The sequence below is a fragment of the Marmota monax genome, unplaced genomic scaffold (genome assembly GCF_021218885.2).
Source record: "Marmota monax isolate L192 unplaced genomic scaffold, Marmota_monax_Labrador192_F-V1.1 WCK01_AAM20220418_F8-fsc00106, whole genome shotgun sequence".
Taxonomy (NCBI): Eukaryota; Metazoa; Chordata; class Mammalia; order Rodentia; family Sciuridae; genus Marmota; species Marmota monax.
This window is the reverse complement of record NW_026695218.1, coordinates 8,895,419-8,922,858: the sequence shown is the minus strand read 5'-3', so window position 1 is coordinate 8,922,858 and position 27,440 is coordinate 8,895,419. Positions and strand designations below refer to the sequence as shown.

At 42.9% G+C, this 27,440-nt stretch overlaps 1 protein-coding gene and 1 non-coding gene across 9 annotated transcripts in view; one reads left to right on the top strand and one right to left on the bottom strand.

The window, feature by feature from the left end:
* Positions 1-16,488: 16,488 nt before the first annotated feature.
* Positions 16,489-16,619, bottom strand: LOC124084956 (small nucleolar RNA SNORA3/SNORA45 family). The gene has a single exon (XR_006849302.1). It is a non-coding gene; the product is annotated as a small nucleolar RNA SNORA3/SNORA45 family (small nucleolar RNA).
* A 530-nt stretch (positions 16,620-17,149) lies between these two features.
* The window catches only part of Dysf (dysferlin), a 207,386-nt gene continuing 197,095 nt past the window's right edge, over positions 17,150-27,440 (top strand). For all 8 annotated transcript variants that reach the window (XM_046432413.2, XM_046432409.2, XM_046432411.2 and 5 more), the window contains exon 1: positions 17,150-17,371. In XM_046432413.2, coding sequence (XP_046288369.1) covers positions 17,284-17,371 — 88 coding nt within the window. In that variant the 5' untranslated portion in view covers positions 17,150-17,283. The remainder of the gene's footprint in view (positions 17,372-27,440) is intronic.

Sequence of the window (27,440 nt, the reverse complement as noted above, 5' to 3'; positions counted from 1 at the left end):
ACCCAATAGCAAAATATATATTCTTTTTACGATCCCATGGGAATATACAAGATAAACTATATCTTGGGTCATAAACCAAACCTTAACAAATTAAAACCAAATTTAAGTCAGAATATGTCCTCCAGGGCTGAGGTTGTAGCTCAATGATAGAGTGCTCACCTCGCATGTGGAAGGCACTGGGTTCAAGCCTCATCACTACATAAAAAAAAAAAAGGTATTGTGTCCGTCTACAACTAAAAAGTTAAAAAAAAAAAAAAAAGAATATGTCTTCCAGCCATAATGGAATTAAACTAGAAATATTTATAGTATAATACGAAAATACTTGAAAATTAAACAGCATACTAACAAATGACCCATGGGTCATAGAAGAAATCTCAAAGGCGTTTTTTTTTTTTTTTTTTTTTTTTTTTAGTTTTTACTTTTCGGTGGACACAACATCTTTTTTAATGTGGTGCTGAGGATCGAACCCAGTGCCCCATGCATGCCAGGCGAGCGCGCTACCACTTTTGCCACATCCCCAGCCCCTCTGTTTTTAAAAAACAGAATTGAGGGCTGAGGTTGTGGCTCAATGGTAGAGCACTTGCCTAGCATGTGTGAGGCACTGGGTTCAATTCTCAGCACCGCATATGAATAAATGAATAAAATAAAGGTCCATCAACAATTAAAAAAATACAAAAAAAACCCAGAATTGAGTGGAAAATGAAAACAACAAACTGGAATGCAGCTGATGAAGTGCATAGAGGGAAATTTATTGTACTAAGTGCTTAAATTTTTAAGGAAAAAATATCTCAAATCATTCTTCGAAGTTCCAGCCTTAAGAAACTAAGCAGAACAAACTAAAAGCAAGCAAAAGGAATCAAATGATAAAAAGCAAAAATTAATGAAATTGAAAATAGGATAACAATGAAACAAAACAAAACAAAAAAACTCTAGCAAGATTGACTTGAGGTACAAGTCACTGAACCTGGGAATGCAGTAGACAATATCACTGTAGTTCCTGTAACCACTGAAAGAATAATAAAGGTATGCGGTATGCTCAAATTCAACAACTCTGAATGAAAGGGAAAAATTCCTTATACAAAGTCACAAAACTTGGGCAGGATGCTATACAGAATCTGCATAATCCTAATACCATTAAAGACTGCCTTTGTAATGACAATATTCTTGAAGAACACATATTTAAGCCTAAAGGTTTCATTAGAGCCCTTTACTATCAACACAGAAAGAATTGATATTATAAGTCTCTTCCAGAAAGTACAGTAATAATTCTCATTTTATGAGGGCTTTATTCAAATTCATAAAGCTGATTCAATATCAGAAAATCAGAGTAATCCACAATATCAACAGGCTAAAGAAGAAAACGATGATCATAATGATTGATTCAAAAAGGACATTTGATAAAATTCACCAGTTCTTGTTAAAAATCAGTACACTGCCCAGCTGCTGACTCTAAATAAAATACAAAATAGGGCTGGGGATGTGGCTCAGTGGTTAAGTGCCCCCCGAGTTCAATTCCAGGTACCCCTGCCCCAGCCCCAAAATCAGTACACTAGAAATAGAGGAGCCTTCTCAATCGCATAAAGAGGATAGCATTAGTTTTGCTTTACTTTAATAATAAAATATCCGAGGCAGCAAACTTATAAAGAAAAAGAATGACTTAGCTCAACAGTTTTGGAGGTTATGGGGGTAGTGCCTGCATTAATTCTGGTGAAGATGGTAAATGATGGTACATCATGGCAAGACTCACATCTTGAATCAGAACAAAAAGAAGAGGATGAGCTGGGTCCAACAATCCCTTTCAAGGCAGGCCCTTAGTGACAATCTGAGCACACCTACCATAATAAACACTTTGCAAACAGTAAGTAGGAATTATTATTACTTGTGTCAACAGCCATGTCTGAACAAGTAATAATAAATAGTTCTACTTATTGAGTGTTTGCTTAGTGTTTATTATGGTATATTTCTCAGGAAAGACCCTGTCATAAGAAATTGAAACCTCTTAACACTACCATGAGTATTTCTCCTCAGAGAAAGCATATGAGGTAATCAGAGTACCACCAGGGTCTGTGATTCTTTTTTTTTTTTTTTTTAATGGTAAAAGGGGTTCTTTATTAATAATGAATGGGTTTCAGGAGGGCTGTGCCAGGGACCAGGAACAAAAAACAAAGATATGTTGTTGTTTTTATATACAACAATTAGACATAGTTTGTATAGTTTAGAAAAGTCATGTTAGAAATTTCACCTTGCACAGACCTAAAGTTTTACTTTTTTTAATTGATTAAAAAAATAAATGACAGCAGAATGTATTATAATTCTTATTACACATACATACCATAATTTTTCATATCTCTGTATTTAAAGTATGTTGACACCCAATTCATGTCTTCATACATGTACTTTGGATAATGATGTCCATCACATTCCACCATCCTTACTAATCCCCTGCCCCCCTTTCCCTCCCACCCCTCTTCCCTATCTAGAATTCATCTATTCCTCTTAGGCTCCCCCTCCCTACCCCACCATGAGTCAGCCTCCTTATATCAGAGAAAACATTTGGCATTTGTTTTTTGGGGATTGGCTAACTTCACTTAGCATTATCTTCTCTAACTCCATCCATTTACCTGCAAATGCCATGATTTTATTCTCTTTTATTGCTGAGTAAAATTCCTTTGTGTATATATGCCACATTTTTTTTTTTTATCCATTCATCCACTGAAAGGCATCAAGGTTGGCTCCACAGTTTAGCTTTGTGAATTGTGCTGCTATAAACATTGATGTGGCTGTGTTGCTGTAGTATGCTGTCTTTAAGTCCTTTGAGTATAGTCTGAGGAGAAGGATAGCTGGGTCAAATGGTGATTCTATTCCCAGAATTCCAAGGAATCTTCATACTGCTTTCCATATTGGCTGCACCAATTTGCAGTCCCACCAGCAATGAGTGTGCCTTTTTCCCCACATCCTCACCAACACTTATTGTTGTTTGTCTTCATAATAGCTGCCATTCTGACTGGAGTGAGATGATATCTTAGAGTAGTTTTGATTTGCATTTCTCTAATTGCTAAAGATGATGAGCATTTTTTCATATATTTGTTGATTAATTGTATATCCTCTTTTGAGAAGTGTCTGTTCAGGTCCTTGGCCCATTTGTTGATTGGGTTATTTGGGGATTTTTGGTGCTTAGCTTTTTGAGTTCTTTATATACCCTAGAGATTAGTGCTCTATCTGATGTGTGAGGGGTAAAAATTTGCTCCCAGGATATAGGCTCTCTGTTCACCTCACAAGTTGTTTCTTTTGCTGAGAAGAAATTTTTTACTTTAATTCCATCCCATTTATTGATTCTTGGTTTTAATTCTTGTGCTATAGGAGTCTTATTAAGGAAGTTGGGGCCTAATCCTACATGATGAAGATTGGGGCCTACTTTTTCTTCTATTAGACACAGAGTCTCTGGTTTAATTCCTAGGTCCTTGATCTGCTTTGAGTTAAGTTTTATGCATGATGAGAGATATGGGTTTAATTTCATTTTGTTGCATATGGATTTCCAGTTTTCCCAGCAGCATTTGTTGAAGATGCTATCTTTTCTCCAGTGCTTGTTTTTGGCACCTTTGTCTAATATATTTGTAATTTTGTGGGTTAGTCTCTGTGTCCTCTATTCTGTGCCATTGGTCAACCAGTCTGTTTTGGTGCCAATACCACGCTGTTTTTTTTTTTTTTTTACTATTTTTCTGTAGTATAGTTTAAGGTCTGGTATAGTGATGCCACCTGATTCCCTCTTCCTGCTAAGGATTGCATTAGCTATTCTGGGTCTCTTATTTTTCCAGATGAATTCCATGATTGCTTTTTCTATTTCTATGATGAATGCCACTTGGATTTTGATCGGAATTGCATTAAATCTGTACAGTGCTTTTGGTAGTATGGTCATTTTGATAATATTAATTTTGCCTATCCAAGAGCAAGATATATCTTTCCATCTTCTAAGGTCTTCTTCAATTTCTTTCTTTAGGGTTCTGTAGTTTTCATTGTATAGATCTTTCACCTCTTTCATTAAGTTGATTCCCAAGTATCTTATTTTTTTGAAGTTATCGTAAATGGGGTAGTTTCCTTCATTTCCTTCTCAGAGGATTTGTCACTGATAAACAGAAATGCCTTCAATTTATGGGTGTTGATTTATATCCTGCTACTTTTCTGAATTCAAGAAGTTTTCTGGTGGAGCTTTTTGGGTCTTCTAGGTATAGAATCATATTGTCAGCAAATAGTGCTAATTTATGTTCTTCTTTTCCTATACATATCCCTTTAATTTCTTTTGTCTAATTGCTCTGGCCAGTGTTTCAAGAGCTATGCTGAAATAGAAGTGGTGAAAGAGGGCATCCCTGTCTTGTTCCGGTTTTTACAGGGAATGCCTTTAATTTTTCTCCATTTAGAATGATGTTGTCTTGAGGCTTAGCATAGATAGCCTTTACAATGTTGAGATATGTTCCTGTTATCCCTAATTTTTCTAGTGTTTTGAACATAAAGGGGTGTTGTATCTGGTCAAATGCTCTTTCTGCATCTATTGAGATGATCATATGATTCTTATCTTTAAGTCTATTGATGTGATGAATTAAATTTATTGATTTCCATATGTTGAACCAACCTTGCATCCCTGGGAAGAGTCCCACTTGATCATTGTGCACAATCTATTTAATATGTTTTTGTATTCGATTTGCCAGAATTTTATTGAGAATTTTTACATCTATGTTCATTAGAGATATTGGTCTGAGGTTTTCTTTTTTTGATGTGTCTTTGCCTGGTTTTGGAATCAGGATGATATCGGCCTCATAGAATGAGTTTGGAAGTGCTGTCTCTTTTACTATTTCCTGAAATAAATTAAAGAGTATTGGTATTAGTTCTTCTTTAAAGGTCTTGTAGAACTCAGCTGTGTATCCATCCAATCCTGGGCTTTTCTTGGTTGGTAAGCTTCTGATGGTGCCTTCTATTTCCTCACTTGATATTGATCTGTTTGAATTGTGTATATCTTCCTGATTCAATCTGGGCAAATTGTATGACTTAAGAAATTTGTCAATGCCTTCAATGTCTTCTATTTTATTGAAGTACAAATTTTCAAAATAATTTCTAATTATCCTTTGTATTTCTGTAGTGTCTGTGGTGATATTACCTTTTTCATCACGTATGCTGGTAATTTGAGTTTTCTCTCTCAAGGGTCTGTCAATTTTATTTATTTTTTCAAAGAACCAACTTTTTGTTTTGTCAGTTTTTTTTCAGTTGTTTCTTTTGTTTCGATTTCATTGATTTCAGCTCTAATTTTAATTATTTCTTGCCTTCTACTGCTTTTACTGCTGATTTGTTCTTCTTTTTCTAGGGCTTTGAGATATAGTGTGAGGTCATTTATTTGTTGATTTTTTCTTCTTTTAATGAATGAATTCCACTATGTTTTCATAGTGTCCCAGAGATTTTGATATGTTGTGTCTACGTTCTCATTTACCTGTAAGAATTTTTTAATGAATGAATTCTTTTAATGAATGAATTCCACTATGTTTTCATAGTGTCCCAGAGATTTTGATATGTTGTGTCTACGTTCTCATTTACCTGTAAGAATTTTTTAATCTCCTCCTTGATGTCTTCTGCAATCCATTGTTCATTCAGTAGCATATTGTTTAGTCTCCAGGTGATGGAGACATTTTTATTTTTTATTTTGTTATTGATTTCCAATTTTATTCCATTATGATCTGATAAAATATGTGGTAGTATCTCTACTTTTTTGTATTTGCTAAGAATTGCTTTGTGGCATATTATATGGTCTATTTTAGAGAAGGATCCATGTGCTGCTGAGAAGAAAGTGTATCCACTTGATGCAGGTTGAAATATTCTATATATGTCAGTTAAATCTAAGTTATTGATTATATTATTGAGTTCTATAATTTCTTTATTCAACTTTTGTTTGCAAGATCTATCCAGTTGTGAGAGAGATGTGTTAAAGTCATCCAAGATTATTGTGTTGTGGTTGATTTGACTCTTGACTTGAGAAGAATTTGTTTGATGAACATAGCTGCATCATTGTTTGGGGCATATATATTTATGATTGTTATGTCTTGTTGGTGTATGGTTCCCTTGAGCAGTATGCAATGTCCATCTTTATCCGTTTTAATTAACTTTGGCTTGAAGTCTACTTATTTCATATGAGGATGGAAACCCCTTCCACAGTCCATGTGAGTGGTTTGTTTTTTCCCAACCTTTCACCTTTGGTCTGTGTATGTCTTTCCTATCAGATGAGTTTCCTGTAGGCAGCCTATTGTTGGGTCTTTTTTTTTATTTTAATCCAATCTGCTAGCCTATGTTTTTCGATTGGTGAGTTTAAGCCATTAACATTCGGGGTTATTATTAAGACATGGTTTGTACTTCCAGCCATATTTGTTTATTTTTGTTATTTAACTTTGATTTTTTCTTATTCCTCTTTGATTAGTTTTTCCTTTAGAGTACTACCTCCCTCTACTGATTTTCATTGTTTTTTGTTTCCTTTTCATGGAATATTTTGCCAAGGATGTTTGTAGTGCCAGTTTTCTAGCTATAAATTCTTTTAACTTTTGTTTATCGTGGAAGGTTTTTATTTCATCTTCAAATCTAAAGCTTAATTTTGCTGGATACAAGATTCTTGGTTGGCACCCATTTTCTTTCAGAGCTTGATATATGTTGTTCCAGGATCTTCTAGCTTTCAGGGTCTGTGTTGAAAAATCTGCCATTATTCTAATTGGTTTTCCCCTATGTGTAATCTGATTCCTTTCTCTTGTGACTTTTAAAATTCTCTCCTTTTTCTGTTTGTTGGGCATTTTCATTATAATGTGCCTTGGTGTGGATCTGTTGTGATTTTGTACATTTAACATCTTGTAGGCTTCTTGAATTTGGATTTCCAATTCATTCTTCATGTTTGGAAACTTTTCTGATGTTATTTCATTGAATAGATTGTTCTTTCCTTTGGTTTGGACCACTATCCCTTCCTCTATCCAAATAACTCTTAAATTTGGTCTTTTTATGCTATCCCATATTTCTTGAATGTTCTGCTCATGGTTTCTTACCATTATCACTGTGTGGTCTATGTTCTTTTCCAGATAATATATTTTTAATTTGGTTTATTATTTCTTTCATTTTAAGGATTTCTGTTTGGCTTTTTTTTTTTTTTTAAGAACCTCTATCTCCCTGTTGAGTTGATCTTTGGCTTCTTGGATTTGTTTATATAGCTCATTGTCAAAATGGTCTTTCACTGCTTGTATTTGCTTTCTTATATCTTCATTGAGTTCACAGAACATTTTAACTATGCATATCCTGAAATCTTACTCTGTCATTTTTTCTGCTGTAGCTGCCAATGATTCTAATGATGTGTTGTCTTGATTTGTTTGTGGTACTTTCTTCCCTTGTCTTTTCATGTTGCTTGTGTGTCTTCCTTTCCAGCTCTGTGGGTCTGGTGTGTTATTGTTTTTACCCTATAGGTTTGTAGTGCTCTTGTAGGGTTCCAAGATCCCTCTTTGTTGGGAAGGACAATGTTAACAGATCCCAATATCAACAATACATCACCTATGAACAATTTGTTGTTATTAAGACATTTACAGTTTAGTCTCAATGTCCAGAAATGTTGGATTCAATTATTATCTAAAATATAATCAATAGTTTCGTAAAAAGGTTACAGTTTCTGGCGATGGACAATGAACTGGCATCGGGCATAGGTTGATATGCTGAGGGGGAAAGATGTGAGAGTATAGAGTTAATATATCTTAGGAAATGTGAAAAAGAGAAATCTAATGAAGAGGGTTAGTAGCAGGGGAATAGACAGGAAGTAATTTAGGGTAGACAAGTACATGGGAAGACAGTAGAGTACATAAAACAAACACATATGTATTTAGAAAAATATAGGATGTAAAAATAGTAAAATTTGGAGGGGAAAAGAAAAATGAAAGAAGAAAAAAAGAGAAAGAACAAAAAGGGCATATGCAACTCCTTTATATTATATTATTCAGATGACTCAGTCCTCAAAACCGTATTTCATGCAAAGTTTTTGGTTTCACATATGTTGGGGATGTGAGGGCCAGAGGATAGAAGCGTAGAAGAGAAAGAAAAAAAAATACTTGAAAGAATAAACCAGGGTTGTTGCTAGTTTTAGAGATCCGTTTCTTTCCTGCTTCTCTTCTCATCCAATAGGTGAGGTGGTCTGTTTTAAGCTGGTGTCTCTGCTTAGGATGGCATAGGTAACCAGGGTGAGATGACTAGACCTGGTGTAGGGCATCTGGGAGTGGGGAGTGCCACTTCCAGTCCCAGCAGTGAAATCATACCTCACGGGTCTCTTTTTGGGACCGCTCATCTGACTTGAGTGCCTGGTATCCTCTCCCTCTCTTGTCTGGAGATTTCCCAGATCCTGGTCTCTCTGTTAGGCTCCAAACTTTAGTCCCATCCCCTCTCTCAATTAGTCGTTCCCAACTGCAGGACCTCTCACCCCTAGGCTGACACCAGGTGGGCAGCCCGCTGGTTGCACTGCACACCTGTGCAACTGAGAGCTGTTTTTGTATTGGGTGGTCACTATGCCGAGTTATCGCTGCTGGAGGGGAATTGGATACCTGGTATCTGGCCAGATGGAGATCTGATCTGAGATCTGCCCCCACCTAATATGGTGAGAAAGGTCATCCAAGAGGGAGTCCGTCTGCTTCCAGGGCTGGGTTGTCTGGTGAGGTGGGGAGAGCTGGGCATTTTGCTGTCGATTGGTAGTAGCCGAGTGACCTGCAGAGTGCATTCTGGAGTTCAGCAGAGGTGCTGATAGGTGAACCTGCTAAGCAGCTTGAGAGCCGTGCGTGAGCTAGAACTGCGGGCTTTGTGTTTGGGAGCCAGGGTTCTGGAGTCCTGCTCGAACACTGAGGCTCTGAGTCCTGCATGGGGGTCACATGGCTGGTGATTTTTGTGGAAATCAGCTGTAGAGGGGTCCTCTTATACTCTTTGAGATGCTGTATTTCTACTAGGTGAGACCTGGGTCACAGAGCGACACAGGATGCTGCCTCTCTCTGGCCCGCCATCTTGGAATCTCCAGGTCTGTGATTCTTAACAAGCTTGTGCACAAGGATCTGTATGGACTTCTTAGAAGACAGGGAACATAGAAATCATGTAGTGTTTTCACATTGTGTCTTGGTCAGAATTCTGTTTCCTGGGGGTTTCTCACTTCTTATATTAGAAAATGGTATCAAACATGTCCCTTAATTTCACGGTTTGAAGAACTAACCTCTCCAGGACCCACTTTTGCCCTGAAATAGTAAGCAGTATAAAATTGTTGGAACACCCATCCTTCTCAGCACTGATCTGGTTGTGTTGTCAAAGGCCTGGTATATTAGTTATAGCCAATGGTCACAACCTGGGCACCTTGAAACAAGTTTATTCTTTGAAAATTCCTGAGGCAAAAAAATCCAAGATCAATGGGCTAGGGATGTGGTTCAGTGGTTAAGCACCCCTGGGTTTAATCCCTGGTACAAAAAAAAAAAAAAAGAATCCAAGATCAAAGTGTTTGTAGAAGCACACTCCTTCTGAGGCTTTGGAGGATTATTGGTTTCTTGCCTCCTCCAGCTGCTAGTGGCTACATTCCTTGACTTGTGGCTGCATCACTCCAAACTCTGCCTTTATCCTCACATGCTTTTCTTTGTGTATAGGTGTCTAATAACTCTGCCTCGCTCTTCTATGGATATATGTGGTTTTGTGTTTATGGTCTACTGGGATGATTCAGGATATCCCTCTCAAGATCCTTAATCACATAATGTTCACAAGTCTTGGGGATTAGGAATTGAATATGTCTTTGCTGGAAGGTTTGTTTTCCCCTCTGCCTGCTATACTTGGCTATGGGAAGTAGGTACCCTCTGTTGTCAGCCCCCAGTGAGCAAACAAGCAAAGCACACCCCATGGCCCTGGATAATCCAGACTGTTGAATCTCACCTTCAGAAGAGGGCAGGAACAGAGGGGACATGTCTGCATTTGACAAGGAAGCAGAAAATAAAATCTTTTTACCAGCTTCCATCTTGATGTGCTATAATTTCTTATCCAGCTATGATTTTTTTTGTTTCTAGATGTACATGACAGTAGAGTATATTTTGACATTATACATACAGGGTGTATATTCTAGTTGGGATTCCATTCTTGCAATTGTACGTGATGTGGAGTTTCACTGGTGGAATTCTATATAAACATATGAAGTCCGATTTATTCTACTGTCTTTCCTACTTCTGTCTCCCCTCCCTTCCCTTCATTCCCCATTGTCTAATCCAATGACCTTTTTTCTTCCTCCCCTCCTCCCTTATTGTGTGTCAGCATCTGCATATCAGAGAGAGCATTCAGCCTTTGATTTGGGGGGATTGGCTTATTTCACTTAGCATGATAGGATCAAGTTCCATGCATTTACTGGAAAATGCCATAATTTCATTCTTCTTTATGGCTAATATTCCATTGGGTATATTTACACGTTTTCTTTATCCATTCATTTGTTGAAGGCACCTTAGCTATTGTGGATTGAGTTGCTGTGTCATTGTAATATGCTTATTTTAAGTCTTTTGGGTATATAGCAAGGAGTGTGATAACTGGTTCAAATGGTGGTTCCATTCCAGGTTTTTTGAGGAATCTCCATACTGCTTTCCAGAGTGGTTGCACCAATTTGCAGTCCCATCAACCTGCTGCAATTTAAAAGAATAAAACTACCATCTCAGCCAGAGAAGAGAGATACTCTCCCCAATTTTGGATAACCTTAAAATAGTGCTTTACAAATGTTTTATTCTCACCACAAACTCTCATTATATAATGTCTTAAAACTAAAAATAAGTTCATGTGGAAACAGGGTTCTAACATGTGTACTATTTATTCTCCATTCCTTTCCCCTAGTACACTTTGACCTACCAGATTTCTCTGTCCCAGAGCACAGAGTGTATGGTCCTAAAAGATTTGAGCTCACAGAAACAAAAATGGATTGACCTTGATGATTCAAATAATTTTTCCTTAAGTTGCTCTCGTTGGGAACTTTCCCAGAGGAGAAACCAGATGAAATCCTGAGTTAACAATCAAAGTAACTCAGCTGATAAATATGGGTAAATTTAGGGATATCTGTGTAAATATGTAACCTTGGGATAAGTCAGGGATCATTTATTACAACAATAAAAGTAGAAGCCATAAGGGAAAGAACTGAAAATTTTAACCACATAAGATTTTTAGCTTTTGTTATGTCCTAGCTGGTCTGTCTATAGAGTAGATTTCTTTGGGTGAGTCGGGGGGTGTGCTGAGCTAAAACTAACTGCCTGTTGTTTAGTTAGAAATCTGACTTTGACAGGTATTGGGGCTCAGAAAATTACACCCCAAAGGGAAGGCTTCAGATGCAAAATTTCTCTCTTGCCTTCTGCTGTCCTATCTCACCTCTCACTCTCCACCAAGCCAAGCTGTAGAAACTTGAATCCCTCTCCCCCAGGATAAGTCAGAAACCAGAACCCTTCCCCCCCACCCCCAAAGCTAGCCATGAAACCTAAAAATATCACTTTAATTTTTCCCTGTTTTTCTTTCTTGGAGCTGACCATAAGGAAATTCTCTAGCCTCCCTTATCTAATAGTAGATCATAAGACCTTCATTTCAGAAAGGACCCTGCCCTATAGGCAGCAGGAAGGAATGTCAGACAGGCCTTGCTGGCTGTCCTTACAGTCCATTAGCATTTGATCATGCTCTTTGGGTCTAATCACATTTCTGCATGGTTGTCTGTGCTTTGTCAAACCTAAGCATAAAAATGGATAGTTCATCCTGGAGCTTGGGGCTTGGGCTTTCGTGTCACAAAACTACCATCAAGCCAGACCACTTGGTGATACACACGTGCAATCTCAGCTATTCAGGAGGCTGAGGGAAGACCATCGCCAGTTGGAAGCCAGCCTGCATAACTTAGATACTGCTTCAAAATTTTTTTAAAAGGAAAGAAAAGAAAGAGGGACGTAGCATACCTGGCATGCACAAAGCCCTGGGTTCAATCCCCAGTTCTAGCAGGTGTGGGGGTAGGGGGAGACGCAAATGAACTTCTTAGGCTTTTCTCTCACTAACCTGCCATTTATTTATTTATTTATCTATCTATTTATTTATTTGGTATAAGAGTGTTGACCACCCTTTACAATGGGCAGAAGAGGGATTACTCCCTTTTCTGCTCCTATATAGGACTATGGTCTATAAGGTCACCAAGTGTAATTGTTCAGTGCACTATCTATCTGTGCAGCTATATGTGACAACACTGAAAGTTATTCCTTTCATGCTGCCCCAAGACAGACCTCACCTCATATAAATCCCCCTAGCAACACAGACATATACCCACCCCCCCAAGACTTCGCCTCATCCTCTGGAGAGTTTTTTGGTATTCATCAAAACTTTACTCCTAATATTCTTTACTCCCTTTCTTCTCTCCTGGTCTGGATACTTATCATAATTCCAAAGGAGAGGAGAAGGTAGGCAGAAAAACAGAACGTTAGTATGCTTAATGTCATGACTATCGTAGCCAAAGTTCTTTGCAGCAAAAAAAAAAAAAAACAGAACTGTGCTTGGAATTACTCCAAGCCAAATGTGCAGGGACTCTGTCAGTTGGGATTCCTGGCTGCTAGCTTCAGCAACCCCATCTGGGCATCAGAAGCAAGAAAAGATTTCAAGGGAGCTTTGGAGGCTTTGGCTTGGGAAATGGATGGGACTTGAGCAGCAGAAGCCACAGCTGTGATTCTTTGATCTTCAGCAGTAAAAGGTTGGTTATTTGCTGCCATTGCAACTACAACATCTGACTTCCTAAAGCTCCACAAGGACTTAGTCCTAGGACAGAACATCTCACTGGCTTAGCCTGGGTAAATGGGCACAGTGACAGGGAAAGGAAGGTCCTGGCTCTGCAGCTTCCAGACAAGAGGCAAACACTTATCTCCCAACACCATTCACAAGGGGGTGGGAAGAGGGCATTTAGGGAAAGTGACCTTGAAATGGCAATCACCACAAGGACCATCTTAGCACTCATAGGGAGACACATGAATAGTGGGACTCAGGAACAACAACCAGAGGGTCTCTGTCTCTTGTTTTCCCACCACATTCCCTAGTCTTGATCTCTCTTTCTTTGCAGAGAGATCTCTACTTCTCCGTGCACCTGGCCACTTCTGAGCCTCCCTTTCTATTTGTGTGAGCTCTAGTCACACACAGGCTAGTTAGTGTCTCTTGGTCCCAAATTCCAAACTCTTGGGAGAGATAATCTGATTGGTTAAGCTTGAGTAGTCTCAGAGAAAGTGGTCCTTTGAAATAAACATGATAAACATGTCCTAAAATTTGAGGAATAAAATTTGGCTACATACTTGCTTGCTGAACTTTTATTTCTGCACAGATTAAGCTAAGCAGAAAAAGTTTGAACACAGGCTGCTGTATGAATAAAGTACAAAAGTTTAACCCATGAGGAAATTTCTTTCTTTTCAAATCACTTTAATTACACCTAGGTAGGGACTTCTTAGATCCAATTTTAGCTCTGCCATAGATCAGGTTCATGTTGCTTCATACATCTGGATAGAGCCAAACTGTACTTCTTTAAAAATAGACCATAATTTGGGCTTTCCCTACATCAACAGGGCCTCTTGCCCTTCTTCCCAGTGCAATTAAATTGTACTCCCTACGTGGTACCCTTCTCTAAAACCTTAGTATGGCAACTGCCTGCCATACACAAGACACCTATAAATGTTGATGAGTGAATGTATGTTATCAATCCACCTGTCACTTTTATCCATGACAAATTTGTTTTATCCCATCACCCAGAACCACCAAGTTCTGTAGTAAGAGATTTGATTACCTGATCTGAAGATTTTCCTTCCAGCTTGGCCTTACTTTACTCATCCTCACTTTCATTGTCTTGTTTCATGTCCCCCTCATATCTCACCTTGAATCTCTGCTGTCACCTCTAGCTCTTCATCAGAGATTTCTTCGTGTGTATGTGTGTGTGTGTGTGTGTGTGTAAAAATCAGCATATGTTACTTTTACAACAAGAAAAGAGGAGGCAAAATTGCAACAACCATGCCCCCCTTTTGGGGGGGGGATTGAACCCAGGGACACTTTACCATTGAGCTTCCTCCACTTACACTTCCTTTTCCAAAAGGCAACTAACCAGAAGGAGTTTTGTGAGATAGATGAGATCCTGCCACTTCTCTGGATTAAGCAGGCTGTAAGCAGCTCCCCACAGATCCTGCAGTTTTCCAATATAACCCTGCATCCCAACACACCTTAATTTATACTCCAAACACTGTGTTCTCTCCTCCCAACTCCTTCCAGGACCTTGACACTGAGCACTCCCTAATTTCTCCCAGAACACTCTCTTCCTCTGCTCCCACCACAGTCTTACCCAGAGAACTAATTGGCCATTGGATCCAGGGACTACATTAGGGTTCCCTGCCACCTGTTCTCATGCTCCCCAATTTTCTGAATGTAATTGCACTAACAGATGTGTACTGGGATATCATTGGCTTGATCATTCAATAAATGTCAAGTTTCTCCCACCAAAGTGGGAGCTCCTTGAGGCTGGGAACCTCACAAATTTACTAGTGTTGTCAAAATGAAATACCACAGATTGGGTGTCTTAAGTAATAGAAATTTATTTCTCACTGTTCTGGAAACTGGAAGTCCAAGATCAAGTTGTCAGTGGATAGGAGTGTTTTCTTCTTTTTCTTTTTCTCCTTCTCCTTCCCTGATTAAATCCAGGGTCACTTTACCACTGAGCCACATCCATAGCTCTTTTTATTTTTTATTTTATTTTGATATAGAGTCTCCCTAGGTTACTTAGGGCCTCACTAAGTTGCTGAGGCTGGACTTGAACCTACAATCCTCCTGCTTCAGCCTCCCAAGCCACTGGGATTACAAGGCATGTGCCCTCACACCTGGCTAGTTGACATTTCTTCTAAGGCCGACCCTTGCTCTCTTTGACTTGCAGATGGATACCTTCTCACTGGGTCCTCATATGGCCTTTTTGTGTGTGCACATATTCCTGTTTTATCTTTGTTCAGATTTCTGTTTTTTATAAGGACACTAGTCAGACTGTATTAGGGCCCACTCTAACGAACTCAATTTACCTTAATCACCCTATCTTCCATTTATTTATCTACTTATTTATTTATTTATTTAGTAGTCCTATCTTCCAAATATAGTCACATTCCAAGGTACCAGAAGTTGTTTTCAACATGTCTTTTGGAGGGACACAATTTGCCCATAACAGGGACATGTCACTTCTGTTCATCATGGTTTCCACATCACTCAGAATGGTGCCTGGCTTGTCCTTTCTACATACTTGTTAAATGAATGATTGAATTTCAGCACCCTGCTCTTTGCTTGCCCCAACTATTATGTATTATGCTAGAGACAAAGCACAGACAGATTGCTGCAGGAGGATCTAAGTGACCACAGGAAATGTGTGCTATCCTGATCTTGAATGGATGGGCCTTTAAGGGAGTGTTGCTTCCCCTGGTACTTCCAAATGGGTCTCAACCAGTCAGTAGCTGACTTTTTTTCTGCCTTGGGTGTGTCTGCTGCCCCCATGAGCTACTTGAGGAAGTTTAGTTGGCAGCTGCACACCCATCCAACAGGCCCTCTTTAGAAGGTGAGTCAGGCTGCTGGGAGAGTGGCTCTGCATAGCTCCCGGAAAGCAGTTTAGCAACAAGTACTAGCACCTAAAAAAAGTCATGTCTTGTAACTTTATAATTCTGAGACTAGGAATCCAATCTGAGGATCTAGCAAAGGATGGCACAAGATGGGTTTCTAGCCTAGTTTTAATTACTTTAAGAAAATATTTCTCACTGTTATACTAGTGAGGATCTTGGAAGAGCTTAATGAGTACAAATGGGAAAGCTTTATGAATTTAGCATATTATGTGACAGCAATTGAAAAGATTGTTTAAGAAGAATATTTAATGATAAAAGAAAAATGTTACACACAAATGTGGAAGGCAGGGCTGGAAATGTGTGTTTGCTAGCACGCAAGAGACCATGTTTGACCCCCTGCACCACATTAATTAAAAAAAAAAGTAAAACACAGATTGCATATGTGTTCTGAACCCATATATTTAATAAGTAATTTATATGCATGTATCCATTCAGAGGGGAAAACCTGGACTGGTTAGTATTCAAATATTAATATATTAACACATATATTTTAGAATCAGAGATTATTTTGTGTTACTTTACAAACTAGAAGAATGAACGCCACGTTTTTTGAGCTACATCCCCAACCCTTTTTCATTTTTGTTATTTTGAGGCGGTCTCACTGAATTGCATTTGCGATCCTCCTGCCTCAGCCTCCGGAGTCGGTGGGATTATAGGTCTGTTCCATTGCGCAGAATGAAGCAAAAAAAAAAAAAAGAAAGAAAATTAGAAGAGAAAAGGATTTTTAACACATCATGCCATGTACCAATTTCTTGGGGTACAAGGAAAGAAGCCAACATTAACTTTTAAGGTCCCAGGTAGACTACGTTTCTGATCTGGGCACTAATGTAGACATTAACTGTCCCCTCCAGTGAATCAAAACCAGCAAATTCTCTCCGAGAACTGTGGCACACCAGGACAAGTTCTGTGTAGGGATGTGACTCCAGTCTCAGCATTAAGCAAAATTTTAAGGCAGCCGTTCTGTCTGCCAATGAAATTCTAAGTTAAGGGAAAAGTGCCGGCCCTGCGTCTGCTCCCCAGCCCTACCTAGGGATCCCCTGTGGGTCCTACTCAGAGAGGTCGTGTGGCTTCTGGAGAGTTATGGAGACAGGCTTGGAGCAGCGCTCCGCTGGGGGTATAAAGTCAGGAGAAGGGCCGAGCATAAGTGAGAGGGATCTAGGCTACGCCGGGCGCTGAGTCCTGGTCCAGTCCCAGGCTGTCGCGGCCACCGCCCTGTCCGCGGTTCACCAGTCAGGTGTAAAGTGCCGTGTCATTGGGGATGCTGGTGGCCGGAGCATTGAATTACAGCTCTGTGGAGCCGACGTAGGGCTGCGGGGGGTGGACAATGAATAGAAGCCCCTGCTCTCGCAACGCCCGCAGACTGGCGTTGAGCGCAGCCAGGGGGCGGGGACGAGCCTAGCCCACTGGAGAGGCTTGGGTTGGCCTGTTCCCTTTTAAGAGCAGCTGCTCTGATCCAGGAGCCAGAGATCCGGAGGCAGGCTCGCTCCACCGGCCCTCTCCAGGGAGGGCACCCGCGAGCAGCGCCTCGGTCCGGCCGGACCGGTCCTTCCCAGCCCTCTTCGCTCCCGGGGCGCACGGGACATTAGGCGCGCCAGGCATGCTGAGGGTCTTCATCCTCTACGCCGAGAACGTCCATACCCCGGACACCGACATCAGCGATGCCTACTGCTCCGCGGTGTTTGCAGGTAGGAGGGGCCCGAGCTCCCGCCAGGGCTTAGGGTGGGGTCGGGGGAGGAGAGGCCATGGCTCTGTACCCTGGAGAGCGCCTGGAGGTGGGGGACCCTGTCCCAGCCGCCAGAGTGCGGTGGAATGTGGCAAAAGCGTGACATCCTTGAGGAGGGGCGACTCAGAGGGAAACTGAGGCTGAGAGGGGGGGAAAGAGAAAAGGAGAGAGAGAGAGAGAGAGAGAGAGAGAGAGAGAGAGAGACAGAAAGAGAAGGAGAGAGAGAGAAAAGAAAAGAAGAAGAAGAGGAGGAGGAGGAGGAAGAGAGAAGGAGAGAGAGAGAGAGAGAGAGAGAGAGAGAGAGAGAGAGAGAGAGAGAGAGGGCTGAGCAGCGCTTTCTGGGGCCTGGCCCTGAGGCAGCATCTCTCATTTCACTTCTTCTGGACTCTTGAAATGTGTCTTTCCGCACTGTGGGTAGCAAAGCACGGTGTCGCAGGGCTCCCCTGGGATCCTCTCCCGGAAGGCCTGCTCTCAGACCTATTTATAACCCAGCTCTTCCAGCCCCAGGCCTGGCTTCTCTCCTCACCCCTTGCTCACTACCAGAGTCTGAGCTGAGCTGATTTGCGGCCGCTGGGGGCAGAGGCACGCCCACCTCTCCAGGAATCCTATTCTTGCTTTGGGCACAGGATGGAAGAAATATAGCAACTGGGTACAGCTGTCCGCCAGCACCAATCTTTAGGGACTTTCTGTCTACCCCCAACCCTCCCCAGCAGACAGGTACATTGTCTGGGTGTTATCTGGTGTCCATTATCAGATTGGAGCCACCTTGAGCAATGCAGCCTGCTCCTCAACAAGATTGGGACCTCCCATAAGAAGGTCTTCATAGGGTTGTATCTGGAGTTTTTTCCTCCAGTAAGTGAGGGCTCCATCCTGTCTGCTTCCCCAGGACTTCCTCAGGGACAAGCCAGGGCTGGAATCTACACAGCTGGGCCTTTGGGATTGGTGTCATAGTGAAGGACCAGGGGGGCTAGAGTTTAAGCCAGTCTCCTGACCCACTCTGTGGGTTCCCTTCTCATCCTCCATCACCTGCCACGCCCCCTTCTCCCCAGAGGTCTGACTTGCAATCTACCTGCATCCCAGGCCCTAGAAATAGCATCAGGGGCTAGGGGCGTGGCTCTGTGATAGAGTGCCTGCCTAGCATGTGTGAGGCACTGGGCTCCATCCTTAGCACCACATATAAATAAAAATAAATAGAACAAAGGTATATGTCCATCTACAACTAAAATAATAATAATAATAATAATAATAATAATAATAATAATAATAATAATAATAAGTTGTTATAGCATCAGCTGATCCCTGGGCCTTCAGCACAGACATTCCCTTTCCATTTCCCGCTCAGAGGTACACTTGTTCCTAGATGTCAGTGTACACATATTTGGTGCATAGCTTGGAGCTCATGGGACATCCCACATACTCCAAGGAGTAGAGGCCCCAAGAATGCAGACTTGTCCATCCTAGCACACACAGATGTGCTGTCTCAGGCACTCCACTGCTGGCGATGCGATTCGGGTCTTCTGACCTTGTTGGGCCAGGGTAGAGCTGGGAATTGCTGAAGGGTTCTGTGGCTTGGAAAGCAGCATGTACCAGAGGAGCCTGGGGTGGGGGGCTGTCTAGCTGTATTTTTCCCTAACATGCTCTTTGACCTGCTCTCAAACAGTTTTCCACATCAGCCTCCGGAAACTAGCTTTAGCAAGGTGTTTCCAGTCAGGAGGATAGTGGTGTCAGTATGTGTGTGGGGGTGGGGGTGGGGGGTTCGTACTTCCTCTCTGCATCCTCAGTTCTGGGCAGGCCAGTGGCCTGGTTCAACTGCCTGGCTGATGGCTCCCAGCTCCATGTTGCACAACTTCAGGGGACACTATTCACACTGTAAACTCCTGGCTGAGGAGAGGGAGGATCTTCTTGTAGGGGAGAAAGACCGCTGTGCATTAAGCAGCTGCCCTCTCTTGCAGCACCCCTGCCCCATTCAGTAATCCAAGTGCAAGGCTGAGTGGGAAGGGCCTCTCCACAGCTGTGCAGTGCCCAACATACACTCTCATCCATAGCCCGTCTCGGTCTCAGGGGCTTTGTCTCTAGTGTCCACTTGGCCTGAGCCACATCCTCCCATTCAATACACCAGCCTCCTATCTCTCCCTGTGTCTCTCACCCTAGATCGAACTCTAGTATGAGAGAGGAAAGGAGAAATAGCGAGGGAAGCATTTCCTAACCCCAGAAGTGCTTTACCCACAGGAAGTACTGTTGGTGTGGCTTCTCTCTGGTCATTATTTCAGCCCCCAGGGCCTGTCTGAGGAGCAGTCTCCCCTTCCTCCATCCCCATATTTACACATCCCTCCCCTGCCCCACCTCTGAAGGCTGCCCTTTGCCCTGTCTGGTTCCTCTGAGTGGGCTTCCCCTCCCTAGAGCCCAGAGCTAGCTGGAGGGAAAGCAGGTATATTGTCCATGATGATCCCCTTGGTCTGAATGAACCCTGGTTTGCAGTGACCAGTGTCAACACCAGGCTGTGGGGAATGCAGTCCTTCCCCTCCCCCATCCCTGGCCACATTCCACCTCCTGCATTAGCCAAGCTCCAAACCCAAGTCCAAATTTGGCCTCCTTGCGCATGCAGGCCTGCTCTCCCTCCTTCTCCAGGCCAGGGCCAGGTTAGTGAATGATTGCACAGAGGCTCTGGTCTGGGACACAAGATGAAAGCAAAACTCCCTTCTGAGAAGTAACCCTCACCAGCTGTTGGGGATCTGGCTTCCCACACTATGTTTTTGTCCTATAAAGCCCCTCCTCCGCCGGCTACATGATTTTAACATCCCATAATGACACGTCATAGCTCCTCTGTGTAAGCATAATTTCACTTCTTTCTTATAGCAGCTCTGTGAGGCTGAAGGGCAAGGATAGAATCCCCCTTTAAAGGTAAGAATTTGGCCCAGAGAAGTACAGAGGCCTAGCCTAGGTCACACAGTGACCAGAGTACCCCCAGCCTGGCAGTGCCCTTTGTTGTTCTCAACATCCATGGCTCATAGATTAGAAAGTGCTTTGGAATGCATACCACGCACTGCCCACACCCGGAGTGCCCCGACTGAGTCAGCCAGGGAGGGCAGTGCTCTGGGTCCCCAGCATGGGACAGAGTTGAAGCAGGGGGGATGCAGGGCTATGGGGGTGGGTACTGGGAGACAAAAGGTGAAGGATCCCGATTTTTAAAATAAGTCTTCCTCACAAGGAGAGGGAATGGACATTTATTATGCACAAGATGCCATGTTCAGAGGCTGGTTTTTGAAAGCTCATAACAATCCTATGAAAGAGACCTGTTGAACTGATCCTGTGCTTATGAAGTGCCAGACACTCTTCTAAATAGAACATTTAACATGAGCTACATCATAGTCCACTTCAAATTGTTAACAGGCACTTAGATACATTTACATCAACCTCATTTCATCCCCCTAGCAAGCATATATGGTAGCAGCTGTCATCACCCCCATTTCACAGATAGGAAAATGGAGGCACGAAGAGGTTAAATAACTTGCTTGAGGTTATATGCTGCTAAGTAGTGGAGTTCGGATTCAAGCCCAAACAGTCTGGCTCCAGGGTCTTCTCTCCTGTCTTCCTTGCTCCCTGCATGTTCCTCTTTCCGCATTTATTCATTGTCAGGACATGCTAACAGGGAGGGCGCTGACACCTGTCACATATATGCTGCTTGGGCACCGTGCAAAAGGCACTGGTGTTTTGCTCAGTCCTCCCAACAGCTATGTGAAGTGTTATCTTCTTGCTTTCACAGAAGCCTAAACCTACTCTGAAAGGTGAATCACATGCCTCAGGTCACACTGCAAGGGCAAGGTGAACTGGGCTGGAGGCCCAGGATCATTTCCCTTCTGGGCAAGCTCTTTCCTGGCAGTCACACAATAGTGGCTGTAGCTGAAATCAGGACTGTGTGTGCATTTTACGCTCTCAGTGGACACACAGGTGCCTGTCAATCTCCACTGGTTGCATCGTGATATCCGTGTGACACATCCTTAATTGAAAGGGAGGGGAGAGGGAAGGAAGCAGTGGGAAATTCATATTTCTGGAAGATTTTGATATTGCAAATGTGCTCTAAAGGAATCCTGTACACACCTTGGCCTTGGGATGAAACAAAGCCCCCCACAATATTAGAAGAAAGTGATCAGAGGCAGTGAGCTCTTCTTCTTCCAACCTTCTTCCATGATCAGGGAGGTAAAGCCACTAATAGATGACAGAGAGGACAGGGCTCACAAACTCAGGTGTCTCTGGGATCTTGGTAGGTGGTGCAACGGAGAAGATGAGGCCAGAGGGAAAACCAAATGTGCCTATTGAGTAAGTGGGGGCAAGTGTGCACCCTACCCCTCCCCAACCCCGTGTTCACAGGTGCCAGATTATCAGTGTTAGGCAGAAATTTGGGGGTCCACCTGCCAGCTTCTCTGATTTCTCAAGACAAGCTGTAAATTGAAATTTATATGGAAAATCCCCTAAAGCTTAATTAAGGCAGGAGTTTGTTATAAAACATTGTATAGGTCCAAGATGACACATCTGTAGGCTGGTATTTTGAGGGGCACCAATGGCAGTCTCCGAGGTCTTCTCCTTTGGTGTATCAGTTGGCCCTTGTCGGTAACTACACTGACGGGGCTAATGGAGGAACTTTAATCTGATCCCTCCTTACCTCTGTCAGCCCTGGGAATTGAAGTAAACAGGTCCTGTTCCTGCCAGATTATGGCTCCTAAACTGGCCTGTCACTTTCCTAGCAGGGCTGGAGCAGCCTGGGATCTGAGGAGCTGCTCTCGTCCACAGTCTTAAGTGGGATGCAGACCTGGCTGTTGGGTATGGAATCCTAAGTAATGGTGGGATAAACAGGATAGTCCCCTCACTCCTGTAGTAACTGAGATGCACGTCATCCTGGCTGGTAAGATTCTGGTCCATCCGGCTGTCCGGGATCCAAGATCCTCCTGCCTTGTTGCCCTGCAATCCCCAGGGGTCCTCCTGACAACTTAGTCCCGGATGGCTCACCACCATGGTTCACATTCCATCCAGAGGGAAAAGGGGTTGGGGAGACATGTCCTTGCTTTGTAAGGCAGTTATATTCACGTCCCTCCTGCTCAGATCCTATTGGTCATCATTCAGTCTCATAGTCCTATCTAGTTGCAGAAGAAGCTGGGAAATTAGTTTTTCTATTTGAGTGGCCCTATGCCAGGTAAAATATTCTGGAAAATGTCTATAGAAGAAGAGGAGGACAGATATCGAGGGGCAAGTTGAGAACTCAAACACACTGTTCATTACTGATACAAGTCCCTTGGGAAGAAGTCCCATTAAGTTCGTAGGCGCCAGTTTGAAGCCTGCAAGGGAAAAACTCTCTGTTTAGAGAGAATTCCTGGGCAGTGAATAGGAAGGGCCAAACTGGGAAGTTGGAGATTAGGATGGGAAAGAGGCCTTTGGAAATACCCAGGGCTCAGGTCTCTAGGTGCCACTTTTCTGTTTCGCAGAAGTGTGTGGAGCCCCCGTTCCTTGGACATAAGCCAAGAGTTTGTTGAAATCCCTTGGAATGTTCCTCTGGAAATATTAGATATATCCCCTGCCGATGTTCTGTGTGAGGGGCCTGGGGTGTGGATGTGGATGGGATAGGATGGGGAGACAGGAATCAATGTGATAATTTAAAAAGAAAATTTCACAATATCTAAAATTTCCTCTAGAGGGTGGTACTGTTCTCTGAGAACCACTGGCTTAGCCAGATCATGGAGTGGAACCATTCCCAGAGCCACATGCAATGTCCATCACATCCACTCCAGGCCAGCCTTGACCTACACAACAGGGATACCTGGGCCACCAAGCCTCTGTCTCCGCCCTCATTCACCACTCCACGGCCTAGCTAGACATTCAACAATCACACAAGTAGGCACTCTGTACAATTGTGATGGTGCTAAGAAGGAAAAGCACTAGCAGGTAGTTATTTGCCAAAGGACCCAGCCTATATCAGGAGGCCAGGGACTGCTTCTCTGGGGAAGCAATATTTGAAATGCGGCCCAAGGGATATAGATGGGGGTGGCCCTGCAGAGAGAGAGCAGCACAGGCAGCTGCAAACAGAGGGGACAGCCCACCTCAGAGATAGAAGGGAGCTCGGCATGTCCTAAAAACTGAGAATTCCCTGGAGCTAGCGTTCAGGGTCAGGGGCTGAATGGCCTTACCTTCTGGGCAGAGGAAAAGAATCTGGGATATTCCAAGAGCATAGGAGGGCTTTGAGGAGTTTTAGGTAAGGCAGTGATCTGATCCTATTTGTTTTACGATTAACTGACTAAAGTGTGTGTGTGTGTGTGTGTGTGTGTGTGTATTGCCAGAGTGACTGTGGCCAGTTAGGGGTCACCTGCAGTAACCTGGGCAGAAGAGGAGAGTGGTAGACCTGATGGGGGGGTCTGAAGGCTGTGGGCACCCAAGTGGTACCAAAGTCATGGGAATCAGGAAGAATGACTTGGGTTGCACATGACTGAAATTCTTGACTCAAATAGACTTTAATGATAAATTGTCTTTTGATCAATGCACCTAATTGACTCACCAGAGACAGATGAGCTTTGGGTATAGATGATCCACAGCATCTCCCTGGACCTAAGCAGACTTCACTTTTCTCTCTGGTCTTTGGTCCCTGCTACATCCCAGAGGCTGGTTGGCAAGTGGATCTACGTGCTTCGTTATTCTCATGAAGCAGGAGAGGGAGTTGGGCTTCTCCATTCATAGCATAGAAGCTTCTCCTTTCAGGGGAACAAAAATCGGGTGCATGTCCACTGTTTAACCAATAGCCATTGTCAGGAGATGGATTCAGATAGGGCAAGATCCACCCTGGAGCTGGAAATGGGCATATGCACAGCCAGGTTCTGCTAGGAGGGAGGAAGGGGCTGGATGTTGGGAAGGAACCAAGTGTTCACTACATCTTGAGGGTGAGTGAGAGGGGTAGAGTCAGGAGGAGGAGGGTAGGGTCCAAATAGCTAGAGAAGATTCTGGAGAGAGGGCAGCTCTAGACAGTCCCTCCATAACCATGCTTCATCCCATGGAGAGTTGCTGGCTCCTTTGGGCTTCCTGCTTCTTGAGAGCACTTCCCACTGTGCCTTTAGATCTGGTTGTTGCTATCTGTTGTCTGTATCCCCTGATGGTGAGCATCCTGAGGGCAGGGATATATTGGCCTGGCTCAGCACTGTTCCAGCAAGTGTGAGTGATGATGGGTGTGGGATTCACTTATTCTCTCAGTCAACCATTTGGAAATATTTATGGAGAGACCACTTTGTGCTGGTTCTGGAGCTGAGGAGGCAGCCTCGAACAAACAGATGAAAATCTCTCTTTTGGGCGGCATACTGGGGATTAAACTTAGGGGCACTTGACCACTGAGCCACATCCCCAGCCCTATTTTGCATTTTATTTAGAGACAGGTCTCACTGAGTTGCTTAGTGCCTCGATTTTGCTGAGGCTGGCTTTGAACTTGTGATCCTCCTCTCTGAGCCTCCCGAGCCGCTGGCTGGGATTACAGGTGTGCGCCACTGCATCCAGCAATCTCTGACTTCTTTGAACAAATATTCTAATAGGAAAGATGGAAAAGAAATAAGATATATACATACCTAGTGACCGGTGTTTAAAAATTTTGAAAGGGAGAGGAAAAGAGAGGGTTGTAGTCTTAGACTGAGTGGCCACAGAAGGTTTCCTGACAGTGGCTACCTGAGGAAGGGATGGGAGAGCATCACAGTCAGAAGAACAGCTGGCAGAGATCCTGAGGTGTTCTCTTCTCTCCCTGAGGAGTAGCTAGGCGGCTAAATTGCTTGAAGAAGGCAAGACTAAAGGCCAGTGAAGTCAGGCGGGGGTTTGAAGGTCATCAGATCTGAGTTTTATTCTGAGGGAGCCATTGAATGTCTTTGAGTGAAGGAGTGACACCAGGTGGCGCTGACTGGATAAAGAAAAGCCTGTGGTGGGGACCTAGGGCAGGAGCAGGAAATCTACTGCTATGACTCAGACACTGGCTTCAACCAGGGTAGTCACAATGGAGAATGTAGATGGTGGGATTTTGGACATAGAATTTTTACTTTTTTTTTTCCTTTCTGGTACTGGGGTTTGAATTCAGGGGTGCTTTACCACTGAACTACACCCCAGCCCTTTTTATTTTTTATTCTCAGACAGATTCTCACAAGACTACTGAGGCTGGCCTGGAACGCACAATCTTCCTGCCTCAGCCTCCTGAGTTGCTGGGTGCGTGCTAACAAGTACGGCTTTATTCTTTCTTTTAAATGTTTTTTTTTTTTCTTTTCCTTTCTTCTGTCCACCCGCCTTTGGACATATTTTGCAGTAGTAAAGTTAATAGAATTTGTAGTTTTGGTGGCTAGGTGGTTCTTTCTAGAGAGATTAAAAGAGAAAGAGTGGAGACAAAGTGTGGATATCTTCCAAAGGATGTTGCAAAAAGAGAACAATGTGGGGAGAGATTCAAGATGGCAGATTAGAGGAAGGCTGCATTTCCAGTTGTTCTGTGACTTGGGATTCAAACAGTGAGAGTCCTGCTTCTCAGCAAGGTATGATGAAATCCATTTGTTATGGTTTTCATCAAAGCAAGAGATTATCCCAACATGTTATGTCATCCCTTGGAAAGAAAGTATGGAATTCAGGAATGTGAATCTGAAGCAAGCAGAAGCATGTGGAATCTATATTGGATCAGAAGAAGATTCTGTTTTGGGATCACAGTGAAAGGCTTTGCCATGGGGAAGGTCATGAAGTTGTCTTGAAGAAAGGCCCACCAGAAATAAAAATTGCTGATATGCCTTTGCATTCGCCCCTCTGTGAATACCAAAGCACTGTGATTTCCCACACCTTCAGGAGGTGACTGGTATGATGAAAGAAGAATAAAGTGATACAAATGGGCTGGGGTTACATTTCAGTGGTAGGACACATGCCTGTAATGAATAAACCTCTGGGTTAGAGCCCAGCACCACTAAAAAAGATAAACAAAGTGATAAAGGATTTGAGAGAGGGGGGGGCATGGTGGGGAATGTGTGGGGGGGAGTGTAGCAAAGTGGTAGAGGAGGGTGTAGCTCAGTGTGCTTGAGGCCCTGAGTTCAACACATATACACACACACACACACACACACACACACACACAGAGAGAGAGAGAGAGAGAGAGAGAGAGAGAGAGAGAGAGAGAGAGAAATTAGTGGTAGCTAAAGGAGTTGTGAGGTCAACAGGGTGTTTATTAAAAGCAGTAACATAATAATGATCCAGTAGACAGAGAAAACTTGGTATTTAGGGGATGGGTAGGATTGCCAGAGCCTTGTCACTGAGAGTGAGTGGGGATGAGCTCTATTGGTCCTCATTGGTCTTAAGTTCATTTATGAGACTGTAAGAGAGCTGGGAGCAGTGTCCAAGGCTTTTAACCCCAGGGACTCAGGAGGCTGAGGCAGGAGAATCTCGAGTTCAAAGCCAGTCTCAGTAACTTATCAAGATCTTAATGAACTTGCCAAGATCCTCTATCAAAATGAAATATAAAAAAAAGGTCTGAGGGGGGGGCGCTGGGGCTGTAGCTTAGTGGCAGAGTTCCTGCCTCCCACACAGGAGGCACTGGGTTTGATCCTCAGTACCACATAAAAATAATAAAATTAAGGTATGCTATCTACAACTAAAAAAAAATTTTTTTTTTTTTTAAAATGGTCTTGGGATTTGGCTCAGTAGTTAAGGCCCCTGGATTCAATCCCCAGTACAAAAAAAAAAAAAAAAATCTTAAGAGAAACTGAAGGATTTGGAGATAGATGCTGTTGCGGGTCAGAAGAAAGAGCCTAAGGACATTCTCTGTTGAGTAAATAAGCAAACTGAAGGTGGGGATGTATGATTGGCTGTTGTAGGTTTGGGGAGAGAAAAAATTGCTATAAAATAGCTGTCTATGAGAGAGGGAGGCTGTTGGGCTTAGGGAAATGGAGTGTGATTGCCCGCAGCAACATGGGTCTACTTGAGTTTGGGATCATGACTATCAAGTGACACCACTCAAGTCTGCCTCATTATTCTCCAACACATTTAGCATTTAG